Genomic DNA, 22010 nt, shown 5'->3' with positions numbered 1-22010 from the left:
GCAGTTAAGAGTACTGACTGCTCTTCCAGAGGACCTGGGTTAGATTCCCAGAATCCACAGGACTGCTAGCAAACATCTCTAACTCCAGTTCCAGGAGACCAGATGCCCTCTTCTGGCCTAGATATACATGCAGGCAAAACATGGCACATAAAATAAAAATAAAGAAATCTCAAAAGAATTTGTTTTCAAGTCAGAAAACATAGTAAGAAAGCAAAGATCAATGGTCCCCCAGACTGCCTACGCTTCGGGTGACAAATCGTGGCATGAGGCTGTGCATCACTAGCACAGCTGAGGGAGCCCCGAAACAGCCAGCCGCAGGGACCCTGCAAGGGAAGACAGCACTCAGTGGCACTCAGGAGAATCCAATGTGTCACAGGACAAGAACGCCCCAGGCTCCAGGGTTAGTTTGCATTCGCAAGTTTGTGAACTTGATTTCTTCTGTGTCACTGAAAAGGACAGAACAAGCTATACAGGATATAGCTACTTCGTGATTTTATATGTGTGTGTGTGTGTGTGTGTGTGTGTGTGTATGTATGTATACATATAATATATATGTATATATGTATGTGTGTATGTATACATATAATATGTGTATATATATATGTGTGTGTGTATATGTATACATATAATATATATGTATATATGTATGTGTGTATGTATACATATAATATATGTATATATATGTGTGTGTATGTATACATATAACATATATGTATATATGTGTGTGTATGCATATAATATATATATGTGTGTATATATGTATACATATAATATGTGTGTGTGTGTGTGTGTGTGTGTGTGTGTGTGTATATATATATTTTCCCAGAGAAAGAGACAAGAGTGTTTCAAGTTGAGAGAAGCACGCTACCGAAGAGCTGTGCTGCAATCCGAGTGAGGCGGTAGAGGCTGCAGTAGGTGTATAGGATACTGGCAAGCCTGGCAGGCAGGAGGAAACAGACGCTCCACACAGCACCCACCTGTGGTTGACACGACATTGTCCGGGCTTTCGCAGCAGAGCTTGGACAACAGACTGCTCTTCCCAGAGCCCGTGAGACCTATGCAAACCACATCATATTCAGGGCGGGCGGGCGGTGGTCCCTTGCAGCAAAGTGCTCGAAAACACTGTCGAGAGAGAGAGAGAGAGGAGGAGGAGGCAAACCTTAGTGATATTTAAAACAACAATACAGACAGGAAGGTGCAACTAAGTACCCCATCAGTTCTCAGCAGGAGTACAGTATCTTCAGGTGGAGGCATCCGGGCCACAGCGCTTTGGCAAGGCAATCAGTACTCCTGACAGCAGCCATGAGACTGCCCACACTGCCGCCCTGGCGGCTACGGAGGGAGCGCTGGGCACGGGGTTCTAACAGCGTCCCCTAGAGCCACCACGAGGAAACCGCATAAAGCATCATCGTGTACCACGTGTACCTCACCCGGTATGTTTTCTAAAACACGACTGTCTGAAAAGTCAGGGGCTGAGGCGCTGCTTCTGGCAAGAATCAGAAGACATAGTATGAACTGCAGCGCATCTTAGATTAGATCCTGAACTGGGAGGAAGTGCCGTAGATGACATTATTGGGACAGTAGTGAGGACTGAATATAGACTGCAGATTAGATAACAGCGTCGCACAAGGTTACATTCCCTGAATTGAATAGCTGCTGTCATTATGTAAGGGAGCGTCGCCGTTCTGCGCAAGCACGCGCCTCAGTACTTGGAGGTGAAGGGCCTGAAATCTGCAACTAACTGGCTCAGAGACAGTCTGAGTCTGTTACTCCCTCCACCCCCATCTGCTGGGGAGTGTGACGGAGCAAGCGTGCAAAAACACTAACTGGTGAAGCTGCCTCAAGAGCCCTAGGACTCTGCTCCGGCTCTGCAACTTCTAATTTGGGTCAGAGGCTGCTGGGCATTGAACTCAGGGCCTCGCAGACGCTGAGTTAACGATCTTCCCCCGAGCTCTTAGTCTTACTGTTCTGATGTCCGTCACAAGAAAAGTGACCTTACATCACCAAAGAACCCATGTTACAGCTCTGCCTTCCGCCGCCTTCACTCACCCGTGCCCAGGGTAAGTGACCTCGGAGTCCTGTGAACTGCAACACAGTTTCTGAACAATACGTCTGAACCCATTGAGGAAAAGACCTATGAAAACCTTGTGTTGATTCCTCTCACTCAGATAAAATCTGAGTCCAACTTGGCTTTCATGATCTCCGTCATCTCTAACGTCTGAACCGGTCTAGTCCACATGACCTCTGAAACAGCTCCGAAGTCTCCTGGCTTCTCTCGGCTTAGGCTGTGGTCACCTGGACACCATCATCCTGCTACTGTTTCCAGGAATATTTATCCTCACCCTCTGTTCTCCACAGACTGCTAATAAAAACAAAGCCACTCTATAGCCTTAATCCTCCTCGGCGACGTCCCCGACCCGTGGACGTAAACCCTCATCACGGTCTATAGGCATCCACACAAGTTCCAGCCAACACTGCCAGCCTTGTGTCCACGGCCGCTTCCAAGCCTGGCTGAGCATCTGCCACTTGAGGCATCCCCTACCCTGTCCCCTACCGCTGGCTTCCCAGACTCATCAGCTCTCTGGTTCCAGCTTAACCACCGTTTCCTCAGAACGGCCGCCTCTGATCTCAGACTGCTCTCACAGCATGTTTGCGAATTCATCGTACAGACAATTACGGTTTCTTATTCACCACCAGACTGTGGGAACCACGTGTGTCCAATTTTGTCTCATATCCCCAGTGCCTGGCAGTGGGCGGGGCAAAGAAGCCACCCTCAATAAATCAGTGTTGGGTGGGGAATGAATGACATTTAAGTTTCACCTAAAAAAGGAGAAAAGAAAGCACAAAGGCTAACAGGGTGTTTGATCTATGCTCGCTGGGCCGCCTGTGTTTGAGAAAGGACAGCGTCAAAATTAGAGAAACCCTTGACTTTCACACTTCAATGCCAGAAGTTACTCAAGGTCCCAAAGGCCAGTTTGGATACTAAAGATTCTTTCTACCCCAAGTCCATTTCCTCCAGCCTCTTTTCAGAGGTTATCTATCTATCTAGCTATTTATTTTTGCTTACTTCTGGTAAACAGTTTTATGATCCATACTCTACATGGGTTTATTAAACTCTAATCACATTTCCTCCATTCTTCTCGCGTCTGAGGAGTCCTAATTACTCCAGTCTGCCTTGCTATGGTCACCCCCTCCCACCCTGTCGCCTTAGTCTCTTCCTTAGCCTGACTTTCGTCCCGTTATGCCTTTTCCTACAAGATTAACGACCACAACAGTAAACAGCCATCTACGCGCCAACACATCACTTTCTGGACCCGTCTGTGTTCACGAAGAAACGAGGCCCTTAGACCTCTGATGAGTCTTTCCTAAAGACAGACCTCCGCGTGAGCATATATATTTCCTTGAAGGTGGCCCCTGGGTAGCAGCAGCTGTTTATATTAAAAGGGGTCTTCTATGTTCAGCTGTGACAGACTGCTTGGTCTTTGCTTGGGGAAACCAGGAAGGGCTCCAGTTCTGCTCTGGAAACCAGCCTGTCTCCCTCAGCCCCTCTCTGTAGTTCCTCAGGGCTAACTCCTAGAGGGCAGTGCCCACTACTGGACCAAATTACCGTATTACATACAAAGTGAAACATGCGAAGCCGTACAAATTGTTCAGTGAGTATAAAGTGCCTAATGACCTCAGTTCCTTCTCTGGAACCCGCCGGGTAGAAAAGCAAAATGTGAGCGACCGTTACATAACCTTGCTTAAGTTATTCATTAATCGATATCTTTCTGCATACATTGTTCCAGAGTTGTGCAATTTCATCTTCATGCTTTCTTTAAAACCTAGAACACAGCAACCTTACATCCAAGCCCACCAATATCTGTATGACCTTTTAATTCATGTCAGGAAACCTCAGGCGCTCTGACATAGAAAGCCAATGCTCCTCTGCCTCGCATTCTCCCGAGTAGTTTCAACTCTACTCCCACGGCTCTTCTCACAGAGCCTGCAATGTCACCCAACACGACAGTGCCCTGGATGACCCTCAGCCCTGTCCCAAATCCCCAGCTACGTAGTCCCAAGTGTTCTGATGGAACCCAAACTCAATCGGAATTAAAGAAAAGCTTTAACCCTCCCCAAACTCAGCCTGGGGAAATACAGCATTCTAGGAAGGAAAGGCTGGACTGGCAGTTCTCACAAGAAATATTTAAAACAAATCCCGGAGCCCTAGGAATACATATGTATTGAAAATAAATGCCATGGTTAACAGAGAAAGTGTTATATTTTGAGCCAACAAAACAGAACTTTTAAGTATATGCCATTTCAAATCCGGGAGGAATGTTCATGCTTTTTAAGTCAGCTCCCAAAACTGCACAGAGTTGTCATTTGTTTCTTGTTTTAAAAACCTAATGAAGCTTTGCATCTTATAGTCAATTTACTTAAAATTACTCACTCTGGCCTCTAGACTATACTGTACCAAAGTTCATTGTGCTTGTCTCCTACAGCAGCTCTGGCATTGTTAGGGGTAAGCCCCTTTCACTGCTCTACAATGCGAGACACAATGCTGTCGGCGGTCCTGAGAGCTAGCTGCAAACGCGGGCTGCATTCCCAGGCCAAACACTGAGGCATTGTGTGACTCTGCTCAGGCCCCATAAACCTATCCACGCTTCAGCTTCCCCGTGATTAACCGGTAACATTTAACACTATCTGCAGCTTCCTTTCTTCAGGAGGATGTTAGGAGGCAGGAGTTCAATGCTTTAAGCTCCCAAGAAAGGCGCCAGACGGACAAACAACTGTTCATCGTGATGCTCGTTTTCCCGAGGTATCTTGGCCGCTAGTTAGCTTCCTTGGGCAAGGAAGGGTCTGGCAGTCCAACACACAGCCCAGCCTGGAGGCCCCTTCTATAAGATCAGAGCAGCTGCCTCATATTCTCATCCCCACCCTAGCTCAACCCAAGTTCTGCACATAAAATGCAAGGCCCTGCACAGCAGTTAACAAAGAATAGAGCAGCTGGGCGGCTACCACCATCACCCACAGTCTCCCTTACCTAGACTGCTTCAGCAGGGCCAGGTATTGCTTGTTCCTTTTTAAATGGAGGAAGGAGAGACAAGGTGCTCAGGGCCTTAAGTTCTGTCCATCTCTGCTGGGGACAGTGTTAAACCCCGGGCAGATGTGGCAGTGCCATGAAGACAGCAGGTACTTGCTGAATCTCTGCATTACAAGCCAGCACCTCAAAGTACTAACCGGGCACTCAGCTATGTATGTCACCGGCCATCCTCAAAGCCACACACTAGTCCCTCAAGCAGCGTGCACACTTGGCCTTCTTACTGCTATGACCGTGTCCCCCCAGGGAACAGGCCGTCTCTGTCTGCGCGGTGAGCCGCTACTCCAAGCACTACTCAGAGGGACTTCTTCAGCCCCTCCCCCGCCCTTCCGTGGTATGTACACTGCCAGACTACAGGTAAGATGACATTTTCCAGCTCATAAAAAGCATTCACTCAGACCCAAGAACATACCCATTTTGGGTCTCATTACTGGTTCTAAAAGATTCTGGTTCTACAGGTTCTGAGGGTAGCCAGGCGTCAAAACAGCAAGAGAATTGTCCTGCCACGGCATATTTCTGGGAGAGAGGCTTGCTGGAAGGCCCCAGGCCCTGCCAGGGTTTCCTGCCATCCTGTGGCATGAAATTCCCAGCCTTGTGGGACATGGCATTTGTTTCAATCAATGCTCTGTTTTCACCATGAATACAAGATTTTATTCGGAGCACGATTCCAATTTGATTGAAGCTCTCTCTATAGTTACTGGAAATTTTTCTTCAGTCAGCTTCAGGTCTTCCCCGAGCCACACAGACAATGCCCAAGCCACACTTTCTTCCTTGTTTAAATATGAGCCATACCAGACCCCCCCCCAAAAAAATCTAATGGCTTCTATAACAGACAGACACACACACACACACACACACACACACACACAGGGCATGCGTACACACACACCACGCACACGCATGTGTGTGCGCGCATGCACACACACACACACACACACACACACACACACACACACACACACACACGGCACCCAAGAAATGCTTGTTTGATTCATGGAACAGCTTTGAGTCGATGCATCACCTTAAAAACAAGAGAAGACTCACTTCTACATCTCGTGTAGCTTGTATTCAAAATCAGAAAGAAGCACATGGATATTATTTCTAAAGTTTTTTTTTTCTTTTTAAAATGTATTTAAATATTTTACAGACATGCCTGTGTACCACGTGCATGCCTTCTGCCTGTGGAGGGACATTAATTTCTAAAACTGTTGTCTTTGTTGTTTTATTTCTTTTTCATTTTTTTTTTCCTTCATTTTTATTTGCAGCACTGGAGATTGAACTCGGGGCTTCAGAAGTGCTCGCAATAATCAAATACGAGTCCGTCTTTTGAAAATGTAACCCAATACAAAATACAAATCAATGCCAAATGTGTGTCAGGAGGTGTCTGAACCGCTTAAGTTCTGCGGGAGAGAGACTCTAGGATCGGGACAACTGGATGCCCACATAAGTCAGAGTACAAAAAGAAAGAAAAACAACAAATAGGCCACTGGTACTACTGAACACAAGTACAAGTGATTTGGGTGAATTAATTCAATGCTTTTAGGACCAGAGAACTGGGACTCAAAGAAGTGAGGCGGCTTGTCTCCCAGGAACAGGGTTCAGATCCCAGAGCTGCTGCTACACACCCGAGGCCTCTGGGAACCTAGCTCTCTCACGTCTGAGAGTGGGGCATGGAGAGCAACCTAAGGTCACTCCTCCAGCGCACTGGCTCCTGTCCTCAGAAACTGCTACATCCAGAGCCAGGGACCAGAGCATCATAATGGGAGGCCTCACTTGCTGTCACTAAGTCTGGGAGCTCTGGAGACGAGGCTGGTTTCTTGACAGAGGACAAAGACGCCATCCCTCACATCCCCCCCGCCCCCCCGGCCTCCTTTACTACTCATGGACCTTACATTCCAGGCAAGGGTCTAGTGATGCTATGTGATGCCCCCCATCTCCATCCATCGCTTCCTGTGTTTGCTCCGCTAACCCTCTAAATTAGAGAAGGGAGAAGAGAGAGGCTTGGCCAGTAGGTTTCTTTCATTTAACCCCCTTTTTTTGTCCTTGGAAAGAGAATCCCATGCTGGACACAGATTTCTGGTTGTATAAAGAGAAATGCGTCCGTTGGAACAGTCTTCCCTATTGCCCTTAAAATATCTGTGCTTAAAATGTTTGCTTTGATAAAGTAAGCTAATAAGAAAGACGAATAAAGGCGATTGACGGAGATATGGGAGGGAGATGCATGGAAACCTCAGGTCTCATAGAAATGCATACCCAGGCTTTCTTTAAGCCAATCTCTGTTAATAAGGAGAGAGATGAATGTTGAACGCGCCCCCACAATCTTGGAAGCCTCTGGGTGCATGATCAAAATGGCACCAAGCTCAGCAAAAATGCTAAGCAGGCAGACAGAATACTGTTGCCCTTGACCACCAGACAGCTCAGGGGACTTCCCTGCATTGCAAGAGCAATCCACTTTTGGAGGTGAAAAATCCCGCTGCCCTTTAAAAAGCCCAGCTAGAAAAACAATAAACTGTTTTCATAGAAGATGGGTCAAACCTTCAGGCCACATAGGCTGGGAGCTCACAGATGAAGGACCTGGTCCGGGATTGTCTCAGAGCTGGGGCTTCTGGCCAATACATCACCCTGCCTGGGGACACTAAGTCTGTCTTTGCAGTACCCTTTGTATTTCTCAATCCACATTCCTTTTTTTGGGGTGAAATACTCCATTATTTCTGCTTTGTTCTGGGCTGTCTCCTGTCTCTGTCCCTATTAACTCGTGGCAACAAAAGAAACAAACAGAACCAGGGGATTTCATGCTTAGCTGTAGACATTGGCCTCGCGGCTTTGCAGAGGGGCAGACATCTGAGCCCCTGAATGGAAGAGAGTGCCTCAGCCGCCGCCAGCAGACCAGGGGCCCACGTGGCTCCCAGCCTGCACATCCTGCATCCTTGATCAGGAGCATTCACCAGCCTGATATGGGTGTTTCAAAAGTGAGTTTTAAAAGTTAGGGCATGTGTGGGGCAACTAGAGTTAAAAGAGACCAACTTGAGATTCTTATATATTCCTGGCTATCCAGAATTGTAGATCTGTCACACTATTCACAGATCAGAGGAATTAAAGTCAAAAAGAAAGAAGTAGGAGATTCAAAAAAGAAAGCTAAGTTGGAAATACATGTGTTTCTTATTTTTAATATAGGATTTTTATCTTGTAATAGTCTGACAAGAAATCTAATTTTTAAGTATAAACTTTTATAATTACAGAATTATCTAATAAAAACAGCAATGAAATCCCTAGGCTGTCTGGACAGAACTCAAGCTTTATATAAATAAATGCTGCCACAAACACCTCCCAATCAGGACTTCATCTATATCAGTTTTTGAACATATTCTGTTTTCCCCTAAAGAGTAAAGAAATAAATATTTAGTTAAGAGTGAAACACTAATACATTTTATAGAAAACCTCACCGTGTGAACAGAACGGAAAAAGCACTTTAAATGTTTCTTACACCAAGGGCATTTTTCTCTATTTTATGCGTTTGGAACGAGTCAGATCATGAAAATGTTACAGAGGGCAGGCTCCCTGGGTTTTCATCCTTCAGATGGATTGAACTGTCGCCCTAAGCTCTAGGAAGGGACTCAACATTAAGTGTGTTCTTTACCCTTTCAGTGCTATGAAACTTCAGACCAAGAACCCTGCAACACCTAAGACGAAAATAAATTCAACCTTTTTTTTTTTTTTTTAAATCTTGTAGTTCTTAACATGATAAATCCATTCTCTTGCTTAAATCTTTGGGATCCAAAAAAAAAAAAAAAAAAAAAAAAAAAAAAATGAAGCTCAATCCCACATATTACGTGGGCCATCAATTCCAATAGATCTCTCTTCTCTGTCCATCTCTGCCATTCACCTCTGCCACTCACTTCCTGAAGTCAAAACATATTTGTCCTTGGGACAAATATGGTATCCTCTGACATCATCACCTCGAGCATTACTCACTTCCATCTCCAAAAGGCTATGACCTCTCTAAAACACATAAAACCCTTTCCATGACTTCACATAATCTTGTGGCCACCTCTATTGGTAAGAGTCATGTCCAGATTCTTTATACAATCCTTTATACAAGCCTTGGCTATCATTTCTGGTTCAACGATATGTCTGTAAATCATCTAAAACAGGGTTTGGACACCCTAGAGACCTGACAAGAATAAGTCTTCCTACCGGTATTTTCCCACGTATACTTGAACGCCCATGGACACCACACACTCCGTTGCTGGCTCCAGGTCATCTAAAGAGACTACCTGTCTGTCTCTCGCATTTTTCAAAGTTCAGCTCAACATTCCTACCTCCGACAAGTCCCGTGGCCCCACCTCAGTCTGATTAAGTGGCATCCGTTACATTCCAGTGGCTTTGCTTCTCTTCCACTACTGTTAACACCACGGTACTGTCCACTAGGTTTTGAGCACTTGAATGAAGGCACTAATTCAACTCTGGAACTTGACGACTGAGACCCAGCACCCAATTCACCACACGGCAGGTGTCCCCCGCTACGCATGCCACTCTGACTAAATGCATGTCCCATAACCCTGAAACCGATGGCCATCACCTAATCTAAGAAAGAAGATCAGCTCCTGACATCACTGGAGTGATATACAAGGCATTATTTACCAAATGAAAGCATAATGTGCAATAATTAATAGGTATTATTATTATTATTACTAAAATGAGGGTTTTTTTTTCCCCTTAGAACAGGGTTTTCCTAAAAAACACTGATTTCTATGATTAGCAGTCAGGATTCTCTTCATAACATATAATTATATATAATTCATGGCTACAGTTTATTTACTCATCCATTTGATCAAAGAGCTGACAGAACACCAAATACCAATGCTGCCTAATAACAAAGGCAGTCCTTTTGGCTGGCTGAAATAGAACAATTAAAATTGCTCATTACATAATTTTTCTTTCTTGCCCTAGGAAGGGAAAACTAAACAGCAATGGACTCCTCCAGACAAAAGGGCAAGGGCAGAGGCATATGCAATCCTTGCGCGTCCTCTAAGTGTGCTGCTTTAACTGCTAACAAAGACAAATGTTTGCTGTGGTGTAGCGCTGCACAGCCAGTACAGCGAGCTGGATGTTATCTGGCCTCACACATCCACACACGTGCCAGACAGACTCTGATTGCAAAGTCTGTTGCTGGTGACGAGAAAGGTAGAGAGGACACAGCTGGAGATCTCGGATCCACAGCTGAGCTGGCAGCAGGGGCAGTTCACGACATCTTCTCACTGTAAAAGCTGGAATCAATCCGAGTTATTTAAAGGTGTATTTTACTAAAGAGGCACTGTCGACTGATCAGACACCACGCACAAAAGCTGAGCACAGATTAAGGCAGACAATGGACATAACCTAAGAACTATGAACAGATTTTCTTACCAAAACCAGATACCAATTAAAAAAAAACAGTAATAATCTGTTCGTGCCTCAAAAAAGTGAAAAGTAGCATATGGACGTACATTTATGTCATGGACATGTTTAGCTCTTTATTCTCTAACGGTCACATGAGCACAAATACCCTATAGGTGGTAAGAGAATCTTACAGTAAACTGATGAAGGTATTAGGATGTTCAAGTAAATATCATCAACTCGCTCCCCATATCTACAAAGAGCTGCCCAAGCACACATTCTTTCAAAGGAGTTCTAAATCTAAAACCAAAGAAAGTATGAGGTATGAGCACCACAAGCATTTTTCTTATGAATGAAAAGAACAGGAGAGTTATGTATTAGAAGGATTCTGGTAATTCACAGAAAACTAAACGATCGCCACGAAGAACAACAACGAAACCAACAGTCACCACGGTGGTCACTGCTAGCTTGGCAATAAAACCCTGGCTGGCAAAGACAGAAGTTGGAATCAGGAGTGGGGTGTTGCTGTGATACACTCGACCACGTTTTCGGTTGGAGAAATGAAGACTTTGGGATTCTTATCAGAAAGGCAGTTGAATACTTTAAGAGAGGCTTAACTAACAGGCCGTAAAGGTACAGACAGAAAGCAGTGATGCTGAGTGTGAGATGAGCAGAACTGGAAGTCTGCAGAGCGTTTTGACATCAGACACGGAGACACAGAGTCTGGAGCTTGCCCAGCTGGTTTTCTGTCTTGCTCTGGTCCAACATTTATTTCCACATGATGCTCACTTTTGGAACAGTAACGTATATCCTGTGTCAATGTATGTTGGAAGTATATGATCTGCTTTTCATCTTGATTTTACAGGAGATTACAGTGAGGAGGTTACATGAGTCTCAGGAAAGACTTGAACTTTGGACCTTTAAACAGTGCTCAGACTGTTACAGACTACGGGGACTTTGAGAAGTTGGAATTAGCGCATCTCTGCATTATAGGAAGGATGCAATGGAGCCTATGGGGGGCGGGGAGAGGAATGAGGCGGTTTGAAAGAAAATGCTCCCCGCTTGGGCACCTGCTATTAAGTAATTGTATTTTAAATATTTCCACTTTTCAGTTTTAACACAATTTCTAAGGATGTGACACTCCCTAAGTGTTTGTCTACATAAAGCAAATCCATGGTGTCCCAGTGTGTGGCTGGAGACACCATTACTGAATAAACACAGAAAGAGAGCACCTCAAGCAGTGGGCGGTGGCGGGGCAGGGTGGGGTATGATCAACAAGATTCTTTCATAGTAAAGGGGGAGAAGAACACAGCCACAAACAAAGGAATCAGCACAAGGCTGGAGACCCACAGTTAGAGAGAGCATGGCCTATGCAGGCTTCCCTGCACTCTGACCTTAGGCCCCCAAACAGTCTCTACCTTTCTGTAGTGCTGGGAGGCTGGCCTCCACAGACTGGACCAGTGGACACTCATGCCCTGTGGCCTCTCCATCTCTCTTCTCACGAGGCCAATAAGAGGGGGTTGTATCATAGAGCGGGCATCACCTCACACCACTTATCATGGCAGACCCTCCCTGTGGCCCTCTCTACCACTGAGGTCCAAAAATACCTCTTTGCTCCTTTGGGTGTTACAGAATATTCGTTTACACTGAGTGAAGATGTATCATTGTGATTGGTTTAATAAAGAGCTCAATGGCCAATAGCAAGGCAGGAGAGACAGGCGGGATTTCCAGGGAAGGAGGGGAAGAGGAGAGGAGGAGGAATCTAGGTGTGGGATTTTGCCAGCAGACTCAGATCAAGTGGGATGTGCCACACTCATGGGTAGAATGCGGATTAAAACGTATGGGTTATTCATGTTATAAGAGCTAGTTGGGGGAAAGCCTAAGCTAATGCAAGCTTTCCTAATTAATGATAAATCTCCAGATCATTATTTGTGGGCTGACAGTACAAAAATAGTCTGACAAGAAAGCTTGATACATTAGGGACAAGGGATCTTCTTGTTACCCCATCCACACCTTTGAAAATAGTAGTGTCATCAGCTTTAATACTTTGCATACTGCTAATGTGAAAATGCTGTTTTGTAACAGAACCTAGAGGGTAGCCCTGGCAACGGCTAAAATGCAATCAAAGGGATATTGAGGCTTTAGTCAGAAAGGAAGAATCTAGGGACAATGGGAAAGAAATTAAAACCGTGGTTACAAATGTCAGATACCCACTATTAGTCACGCACATGAAACTGAGTAAAAACCGAGCCATTCTAAGGAGTCAGAGATCACATGACAACCACCAGACGATCTAAACCCACGTGTGAGGAGCCACACATGTAGGGTGCAAGGGTGTGGATTTCTTGTTCAGAAAAGACTTTGTTTTAGAAAGTTGGTGTTAAAATTATTAAAGCTAGAAGTTAAAAAATTAAAAAAAAAAAAACTGTTCCTTAGCCTAAAGGATGAGGAATAAATAATAAGTAATGAATCCCATTACTCATAAATCTAGCAAATAACAGCAATCACTTTCAAGGACTTTGGTTAACATTTAACCTCATTAACAAACTTTGTTATACTCCCTCTACAATTTTAACTAACATTTCTAAACATAGTACATTCAATTTTATTTTTAAAGCACTTCAAGACTTCACACAGAAAATGTTTCCAAGTACTAAATTCTTTTAACTCCAGTAAACAAATACCCAACTTAATGACTCTTAAGTTTTCAAACATTCTCCTAGTTTTATATATATATTTATATGTGTCTATATGTATGTATATGTGTATAAAGTATATATATGTACATACATATATACACACTTACAATTTTCAATTTAAATCAATTATTCAATTTGATCATTTTTTAAAAAAAAAAAAATAACATTTTCCTGAACTCATTACCAAATATCAATGTGAAATCATTTACTTCATCATGCCTGTGCATAATTCTAAATTTCTAAGACTTCTTTTGGCAATGCTGGGGATTGAACCCAAGAACTCACATACCTTGGCCAAGGCTCTACCACTAAGCTGCAGCTCCTCCTTTTCCTCAAAAGCCTCTGCCAGTAAGACACAACCCACCCTCCTCCCTAACAGCAATCTTTAGAAAATACTTTCCAACTTGTTGCAACAGAAATATCACCTCTTCAACATGGCACTCTAGAGTGCAGTACTGTATGACCTAATATGTCTCTTAAAGGGGAAACCACTGACATCTCCCCCAAATTATTTCAAAAGCACATTGTCTTTTGCCATTTTATTGTCTTCTAGTCTAGACCTAAGGATGCATCAAGGCCAACTTTATGGACAAATTTCCCATGCTGATCAAAATATATCCCTCCACTAAACTGTGATGGGAGATGCCATTCTATAAATATGTTTCTCTTATTGGTTAATGAATAAAGCGCTGTTGGCCAATAGGAAAGCAAGATAGGCGGGACTAGGAGCCAAGGACGATTCTGGAAGAGGTAGGAGAAAATTCAACATGTAGGACCAAGAGAACAGAGGTCCCAACCCTCTCTCTGGTAAGATGAGACCACGTGGAAATACTTAGATTAATAGAAATGGGTTAATATTTAAGACAGAGCTAGCCAATAAGAAACGCTAGTAACAGGCCAACAGCATTACATCTAATACAGCGCCTCTGTGTGTTATTTGGGGCTGGTGCAGCTGTGGGACCAGGCTGGCAGGAAAACTACTCGTAACAAAACTGCCTTCCTCTTAAGACTACCCCCAAAATTTCATAAGTAGTCCTCTTTGGCTTCTGCGCCAACTTTCTCCTTGCTGTGAGATGATCACACAAAGGCATAGCTCTTGTTGCTCATTATTCTTCCTAGCAGAGGGAAAGAGAGAATACAAGGGGAAGGAAGAAAGGGAGGGAACGGAACAGGAGGAGAACGAAAGCTTCAGCAATAGAAAACAGCAGCAGCGGCGGCATCAATGAAAACAGATGGTTCTTTAGGGAAGTTAGCACAATTGACAGACTTACACCCAGGTGGACTGTGGAAAGGGTCGGAGATCCCAGCTACTAGTCAGAAAGGAAAGTGACTCACCACTATTTATTCTACAGAGGTGAGAAGGATTAGAGCACTATAAAGTTATATTCCAAGAAACAGTGTAACTCAGACAAAATGAACAAGTTTCCAGAAATACAAAACAGCCAAAACTAGCTCATGAAGAAACAAGACACTGAATTGGACTAGTAAAAAAAAAAAAAAAAGATTGAAATAATAGTCAAGATCTCTTAACAAAACCCAGCTTCATCGGAAAATCCTACCAAAACTTAAAGAACTAACATTAATTCTTCTGAAACTTTCTCAAGGAACTGAAGAGGACAGAACAATGCCAATTTTTCTTTTTATAGTGTTACCTTGATACCAAAACCAGGCAAATACACAAGAAAAAAAGAAAAGCAATAGACCTATTATGAACACCTCAAATATACTGACAAATCAAATTCAATAACACAGAACACACATAAGTGGGATTTATATCTGGAATGCCAAGATGGCTCATTTTATAACAATGAAGGACAAAATCCCCACATCACTCAATACTCAAAATTCAGTAACATTTAGTAATTTAAAAACAACAACAACACTCAACCAACAAGGGAGGAATCTCTATCAACATCAACATAAAAGCCACATAAAATTGTACACATCACGCTCAAATGGTGAAAGACTGAAGACTTTTAAGATGACCAGCAGAGAGAAAGTACATGTTTTCACCACCTCAATTCAACAATAACTGGAAATTGTAGCCAGAGAAATTATATTACAAAACAAAACAAACAAACAAAGGAATCCAGATTGAAAAGGAAGAAGTAAATTTACCTGTCTGCAGATGGTATCTTAAATGAAGGAAACCCTTCAGATTAGAATGAAATTAAGCCAACAGCAAAAGCCAGCTGCACATCTCTACACGCCAAAGGCAGCCTTAAAAGGACACTACAAAAACAACTCCAATTCTAGCAGCACAAAAGGGATACAACGGACAATCGAATAAACTGAAGAACTGAAAGACTCATACAATAAAAACTGCAAAACATCAATGAATGAAATTTAAGAAAAAAATAAATGAAGAGACTTTACATGCGCTGATAACCAGCCAGTCCTCCACAGAGCATCCTACAGGATCAATGCAACTCATACACAATTCCCTCCCCACGACGTTTTTACAGCATCGATTCATATGAAATCTCAAGGGACCACAAAGACAAAATAAAACCAATTGGGAGGGGGCATTTTTACCCTAGACTTAAAGTTACAGAAATCAAAATAGTGTAGTGATGGCACAGAGACAGATACAAACTAATGAGACAGAATTAGACATTGGCAAGAAAGGCCAAGTAATTTTGGACAAGGACATTAAGACGATTCGATAGACATGAGACAGTCAGTGTTTTCAAGAAACCTGCATATTCACCTGCAAGAAAAAAGAAAATGCCCCGTCCCCATTTAATACCACATGGAAAAGTGAACTTTATAAACTGAGTCAGAGTCTTAAATGTAAGACCTAAAACTATAGAATTCAAAAGGAAATACACACTACCATTCGTGAGATGCCATTTGACAATTGTTTCTAAGACATGACATCAAAGATGCGGCATATGAAAAATATGGACATTCTGAACTTTAGAAAGCTTAACGGTATGAACAGGTGACATGTGTGTATCTTGACTGTCAGTGTGACAGACTTAGAATCACCAGGGAGACACATCCCTGGGCCTTTGTGAGAAGCCGCCATTAGGTTGACTGAGATTAGGTTAACGCCCTGGATGTGGGTGGTACTATTCCACTGGCTGGGATAGTAAAAGTGAGCTCAGTACCAGCACTCACCTCTTGGCCTCCTGCCTGTCCATGTAGGCGACCAGCGGCCTCAAATCCCTATTGCAGGAATAGACCGTACAGGCCTGCTAACCACGAGTAACTAACACATCATAGAACGGGGACAAAACAAGCTAACAAAAACATTTCAAAACTTCATCTGATAAGAGATAACTATGCAGGACATGTAACAGCAAAATCCAGACAGTGGCATGCGTGCGTGCGTGCGTGCGTGCGTGCGTGCGTGTGTGTGTGTGTGTGTGTGTGTGTGTGTGTGTGTGTGTGTGTGTGTGTGGCCCACGTATGCCTATGTGAGCGATGTGGAAGCTAGAAACTAACATCAATTTGTTTTCACCAACTGCTTCTCCACCACAGTGTTTGAGACAGTGCCGCACTTAACCTGAGCTCCCTATTTTGGCAATACTGGTGGGCCAGGGAGGCCCCAGCAGCCGCCTGTCTCTAGGCTCACCCCCACAGACAAGCCTTACAACACCGAGTGTTTAAGTGGTGCTGGTGATTAGAACTTAGGTTCTTACGCTTGTACAGCAAGTACTTCGCCATGGAGCCATATCTCCTGGCTCAACAATGCTGCTTCCAAAGAAAATAAAAGTAATTCTAGTTACAGTAACACAGAAAGGACCTAAAAAAGACATCCAAATGCTGTGCAGGCATGTCTTCAAAGAAGACACATAAAAGGTTTATAAGTGCATGAGAAAACGTTTCTCAAAGTCCCCTCATAAAGGCCACCCTTCTCAATACTGCCCATGCTGCGCTTGAGCTCCGATGAATGCCATGGGTACACACACAAACAAAACTAACGAGCGTTTGCGAGGATGCGGGAGTAGAGCGTGCAGTACTGAGTACGGGGAAACAGCAGAGCAGTCGCTGAGAAAGTTGAAGAGAGAACTGCTATGTGACCTAGTATACAAGCTCTGAGTCTGTCCCAATGGCACATCTGCACATTCGTGTCTACCGAGGCCTTGTCAGCAAGAGCTAAAGCATGGAAGCCAGCAAGCCTTGTCTGCTGAGAGCTGAAAGAGTAAGGGAACTGTAGTCTGTGCATCACAAGCAATGTTATTTAGGCTTTAAAAAAGCTCTCACTTGTTACAATCTGGATCAATCCTGAGATTATAACACTCTGTGAAAGAAACGGATTTCGAAAGGACAAGACGCTCCTCCCACTCTGCTTACGAGGCAATTAAAGGCAGTAGGAACAAACCACAATGCCAACACTCAAGTGTTAGTTGCAGGAACTAGGAGACAAGAATAGAACCCATCGCTGCGGGTCTGGCATAGAATTTCAGTGCTACATCATGGGATGTTGTACAGTTGGGTGGTGGCAATGGCTACACCACATTACAAGTCGATTTAAAGCCACTGAACTACACTTTTAAAGTGGCCAACAAGGTACATTTAATGTTCTGTGTTATTTTATTGCCTCCTTGACATTAACAACAATCTCTCTCTCTCTCTCTCTCTCTCTCTCTCTCTCTCTCTCTCTCTCTCTTCCCCTCCCTCCTCTCCCTCTCTCTCCAGTAACTAGAATAATCCTTGGCACTTTTTTTTTCCTCCACATGTCCAATCCATCAGGAAATTCTGTCAACAACAGCTTCAAAATAGATCTGGAATCCAACTACTACTCACCACCTCTACCCTCACCACTCTGGTCCAACCCACTATCATCTGCTGCTTGATTACTGCAAGAGCTTTCAACTGGCTTTCCGTTTCCACCCTAACCTCCCATAGTCTATTACAACACAGGAGCCAGAGCAATCCTGTCACAACATGCTGGGTCACTTCTCACCTTAAAATCCCCAAGTCCCCATGCCTAGCTCATTCGAGATAAAACCAAAGCTCCCGACAGACGACAAGGTCCTCCAAAACCTTAGGCCTTCTTCCTCTTTGTACCAATTACTTTACTGAGAATCAAAATCCATCCCCCAAAAGAATGACACTTGGGCACGTTGACTGCTTGGAATGGAAGGTTAGCAGAAGGCGTAGACACCTCGGGAGTAAGGTCTTTCCGACCTCTCTTATCCCTCTTTCTCACCTTTGAGAATCACAGAAGGCCGGGCTAGAGATGAGAGCCCTTTCCCAAAGCAAGTTATAAAAACTCAAGGCATCATCCTACCTGTCCATCTAGGCTTCCTTGTCGTGCCAGCCAATAGAATTCTATGTTCTAGACATATTTTCCACGAATGAACCTTTATCTTTTTAAAGCACATTCGATAAACTTGGCACATCCTTGACACTGGTCGGACTCCTGTATAACTAGAAAGTTTACACAAACGACAAAGGACAGGACAATTAAGCTGAGGCGGAAAGTTCTTCGACCTTTACAAGACGGGCACAAGAGCAGGAACCAGTCAGTGCGTCAGGGCCAAAGGGAAAAGAACATCGGAGAGGTCAAAGGAGAGAGGAAGCCACCAAAGGAGAGAGGAAGTCAGAGACCAAGATCAGAAACAAGAGGGGCTGTCCTGTCTGGGAGGATTTATTCATCTGTCTGTCTGTCTGTCTGTCTGCTTGTTCATTTACGTGTTGGGGGCATATAAAAAAGTCTGTGCAGGACATTATCCAACACACACGTACAAGTCAGAAGACAACTTTCACGAATTGGTTTCCTCTCTCGGGATTAAACCCAGGTCACCGGGTTTGCAGAACAAGCACCTTTACCAACAGAGCCAACTCGTCGGCTCAACAAGGACCGCCAGAGCCAGACACCTCTATACACTTTTCACTTCAAACTCCACCCGGGCCATTCCGTCTACTCCCATGGCTTCAAACATGTGGCTGAGTTCTGTGACCCGTGTCTAGCTTCTTTCTCTCTCCAGACAGCAAGCCAAAACGAAACTTCGACTCCCCACTACACATCTAGATCTACAAACCCTTTAGGTACTCTTAACAAAAAAGCCCAAGCTCACCCGCAACCACTGTTTCCGTAGACATCAGCCACGTGTTGCTGCTTCCTGAGCCTCTTCTGTTTTAATAAGTGCATCATGGACCAAAACTATCACCCGAAACTACAAATCCCTGAGCGTGGAGGCCTTCAAGAAGTAGAGGAAGGAAGGTCAGAAGTTCACGTCACTTTGAGTACATGGCTAGTAGTTAAGAGGTCAGCCCGGATTACATAAGAAGCTGCTTCACAAACAAGCAAACCAAACCAAAAAACAGACAAAACTACCAATCTTGTAGCACCCTCGTCTGGCCTTCAGCATCCTATTTGTGTAACTTGTAAAACGTTTCTTTAGTATTTACTACACTACATTACTTTATAATAAAGTGTTCATTCTTTTTGCCAGAAATGTAATTGCATCAGTAAATATATCATAGCTAGACGTGCTAGGTGCCTGATAAGTATTTGATACACTGGTTAGCACAAATGGATAGGTATTAATTATCCACATTCATGTTTATGGAATTAAGTTGTTTTACCTTAATAAACAAGAATGTATTTTAAAACAAAACTAAATAATTTGGAGATGGACTATCCTGGAGGGTAACAACTTCAAAAAAAAAAGATTCCCAAATGAAGACTTCCACTTCAAGTAGGTGCCCTCTGGGAGACCAAGGTAGTACACACTGTGGAAACTTGGTCAGCGCATTGGAATTCTTCCAACTCTGACTATCTACGGCCTTCTCCAAAGACATGGTTCCCCTTCCTAATTTAGTTTACATTGTCCCAACCCCGTAACTCCAACAAAAGGACACTGGCACTTCTAAGGCAGATAAAATGCCTATCAGATCATAGTTTTTACTTTCAGAGGCACAAACCCAGTGAAACATTCATGTCGATCAAGAACAGGTAAGCCACTGCTGGATAAACGCAGGCGAGGACGAGACACGGCCAGCCCTCCCTCATTACTTCCTCGTTCTTGAGACCCAGAGACGCAGCCTTGACCTTGATAACCTCTATAGCGCCTTGCCAGCAGAAGGCAGAAAAGGTCTCAGAAGTATTCTGGCCCCAAAACATTTTTGAATCAAGTTAGAGAAAGTTATGAAACTCACAGTTGTCATCCTTGACTTGTGTCCAGAAGCACAATTCAAATGAGGCGTGGAGTCTAAATGGCTGAAGGGTTTCAGCTGGGTGAACTTTCCAGCCACCAAAATGAAAAAGCTCTAATTCCACCCCAACTTAAAAAAAAAAAAAAAAATGAAACCTGGCAAAAACCAAAACAAACATACATACATACACACACACACACACACACACACACACACACACACTTTTGTGACAAAATGATGAAACAGAAAGGTAACAAAATAAAATGGCAGAATGTCCGTATACCGTGCATTTTAAACAGTGGTTTTACACATTAAAAACTGCTTAGAGGCTGAAATAGGAGAATTGACATCAGCATACCTGATTCATCAATTACATACAATAAACCGTTTGCCCTACCTCACGCCACAGTTTGGCTTCAGCTGTGTGAACTTCTCAGTAAGTACAGCTGGTGGCCGCTACTCAGACCTCTCAGAATCTCAAAAGGTTGGCCTGAGTGTCCCACAAAATATACGGTGTCCCCAGTGTTTCCCCACTGGGAGATGGAATGACATGGAGGTAACACTTGCGATACTAAAAAAAATGTATATTTGTTTTTTAAAAAAATATGAATTTACCTTTCTTCTATCCAAATGACAGTGTCATTATCATTTCTCAAGGCCCAAAATTCCTACCTCCTGCCCATTAAAGACTCCTACCACGTTCTGAACTTTCATGTTCCGTTCATGTTGTTAATGTCGTACCTACTACATTATATTAGAGCCAAAATGCTGTGGACTGTCCCTCCTCAGCTCACCATATTTCACTGCAAATCCTTCTATACTCAGTGTGCTTGTGATGCAGGTAAGTCAATACATAAAATTAATCATGGTTAATCAATTAAACACAACCCCGAATGTAGCTTGCGTGAGGTTCAATTACAGTACTAGAAGAGAAGGGCGGGTGTAAGAAAGGTGTTTTACAAGTACAGGTCTACAGTTCCAGCACTGGGGAAGTGGAGACAGGCATAGTTCAATGTCATCCTCAGCTCCATGGACAGTCCCGGGGCAACCTAGGCTCCACGACAACCAACCCCAGCTCCATCCTCCTCTAGCTAATGCTCAAGTCCTCCTATAGGTGTGTCAACGGATCTGAAAAAGATACTCCTGTCTTCAACTTTGAGAAACACCTTGTAATAAATAGTAAGAGCAAAGTGCATCATCAAAAATACAATTATAAAATTAACATGAACCGCAAAATACTTTTGAAAGAAAAAATAGAAATCACCAACTGTCCAAATCTTGCATGTGTGTGTGTGTGTGTGTGTGTTTGAAAGCTTTGATTATCAGTACTAAACCCCTCCATGTAAGAAAATCCACCTACATAAGTGGGGTGGTCCTCTTAATATTCAATATAGGGCCATATTTGACGAAAGAAAACTAAAATCCTGATTTAGACAGCCATCAATGGAAATATGAAAGAAAAGGAACCCAACCTTTAATTATTTGTAATATCAACAGCTGTGGCTTAGCAGTTACGAGCTTTTGATTTATAACAGTCCTCTTGTGAAAAAAACACCAAGGTCTGTAGGTTGGGGTTTTTTGTTTTGTTTTGTTTTGCTTTGTTTTGTTTTTCTGAATAAAACTCCCTCAGTGGGCAGGAGAATGTAGCCATAGCGAAGTTGAGGATGCAGGCAGGCCCTTGAAATCTCCTGGGCTTGCTCACCAGCTCTAACTCACTGGCAGAGCCACCTCGGCCAAAC

The 22010-nt window shown here is 43.6% G+C and overlaps 1 protein-coding gene across 1 annotated transcript in view; it reads right to left on the bottom strand.

Moving 5' to 3' along the window:
* Nucleotides 1-22010, bottom strand: part of Arl15 (ADP ribosylation factor like GTPase 15) — a 347400-nt gene that overhangs the window by 225532 nt on the left and 99858 nt on the right. Inside the window, exon 2 of the mRNA XM_051183077.1 lies at nt 978-1122. Within this exon, the coding sequence (XP_051039034.1) occupies nt 978-1122 (145 nt within the window). The remainder of the gene's footprint in view (nt 1-977; nt 1123-22010) is intronic.

This window comes from Phodopus roborovskii, unplaced genomic scaffold, assembly GCF_943737965.1.
Source record: "Phodopus roborovskii unplaced genomic scaffold, PHOROB, whole genome shotgun sequence".
In the NCBI taxonomy this organism is placed as follows: Eukaryota; Metazoa; Chordata; class Mammalia; order Rodentia; family Cricetidae; genus Phodopus; species Phodopus roborovskii.
The sequence above is the reverse complement of the archived record's forward strand: the minus strand, read 5'-3'. Positions and strand labels throughout refer to the sequence as shown.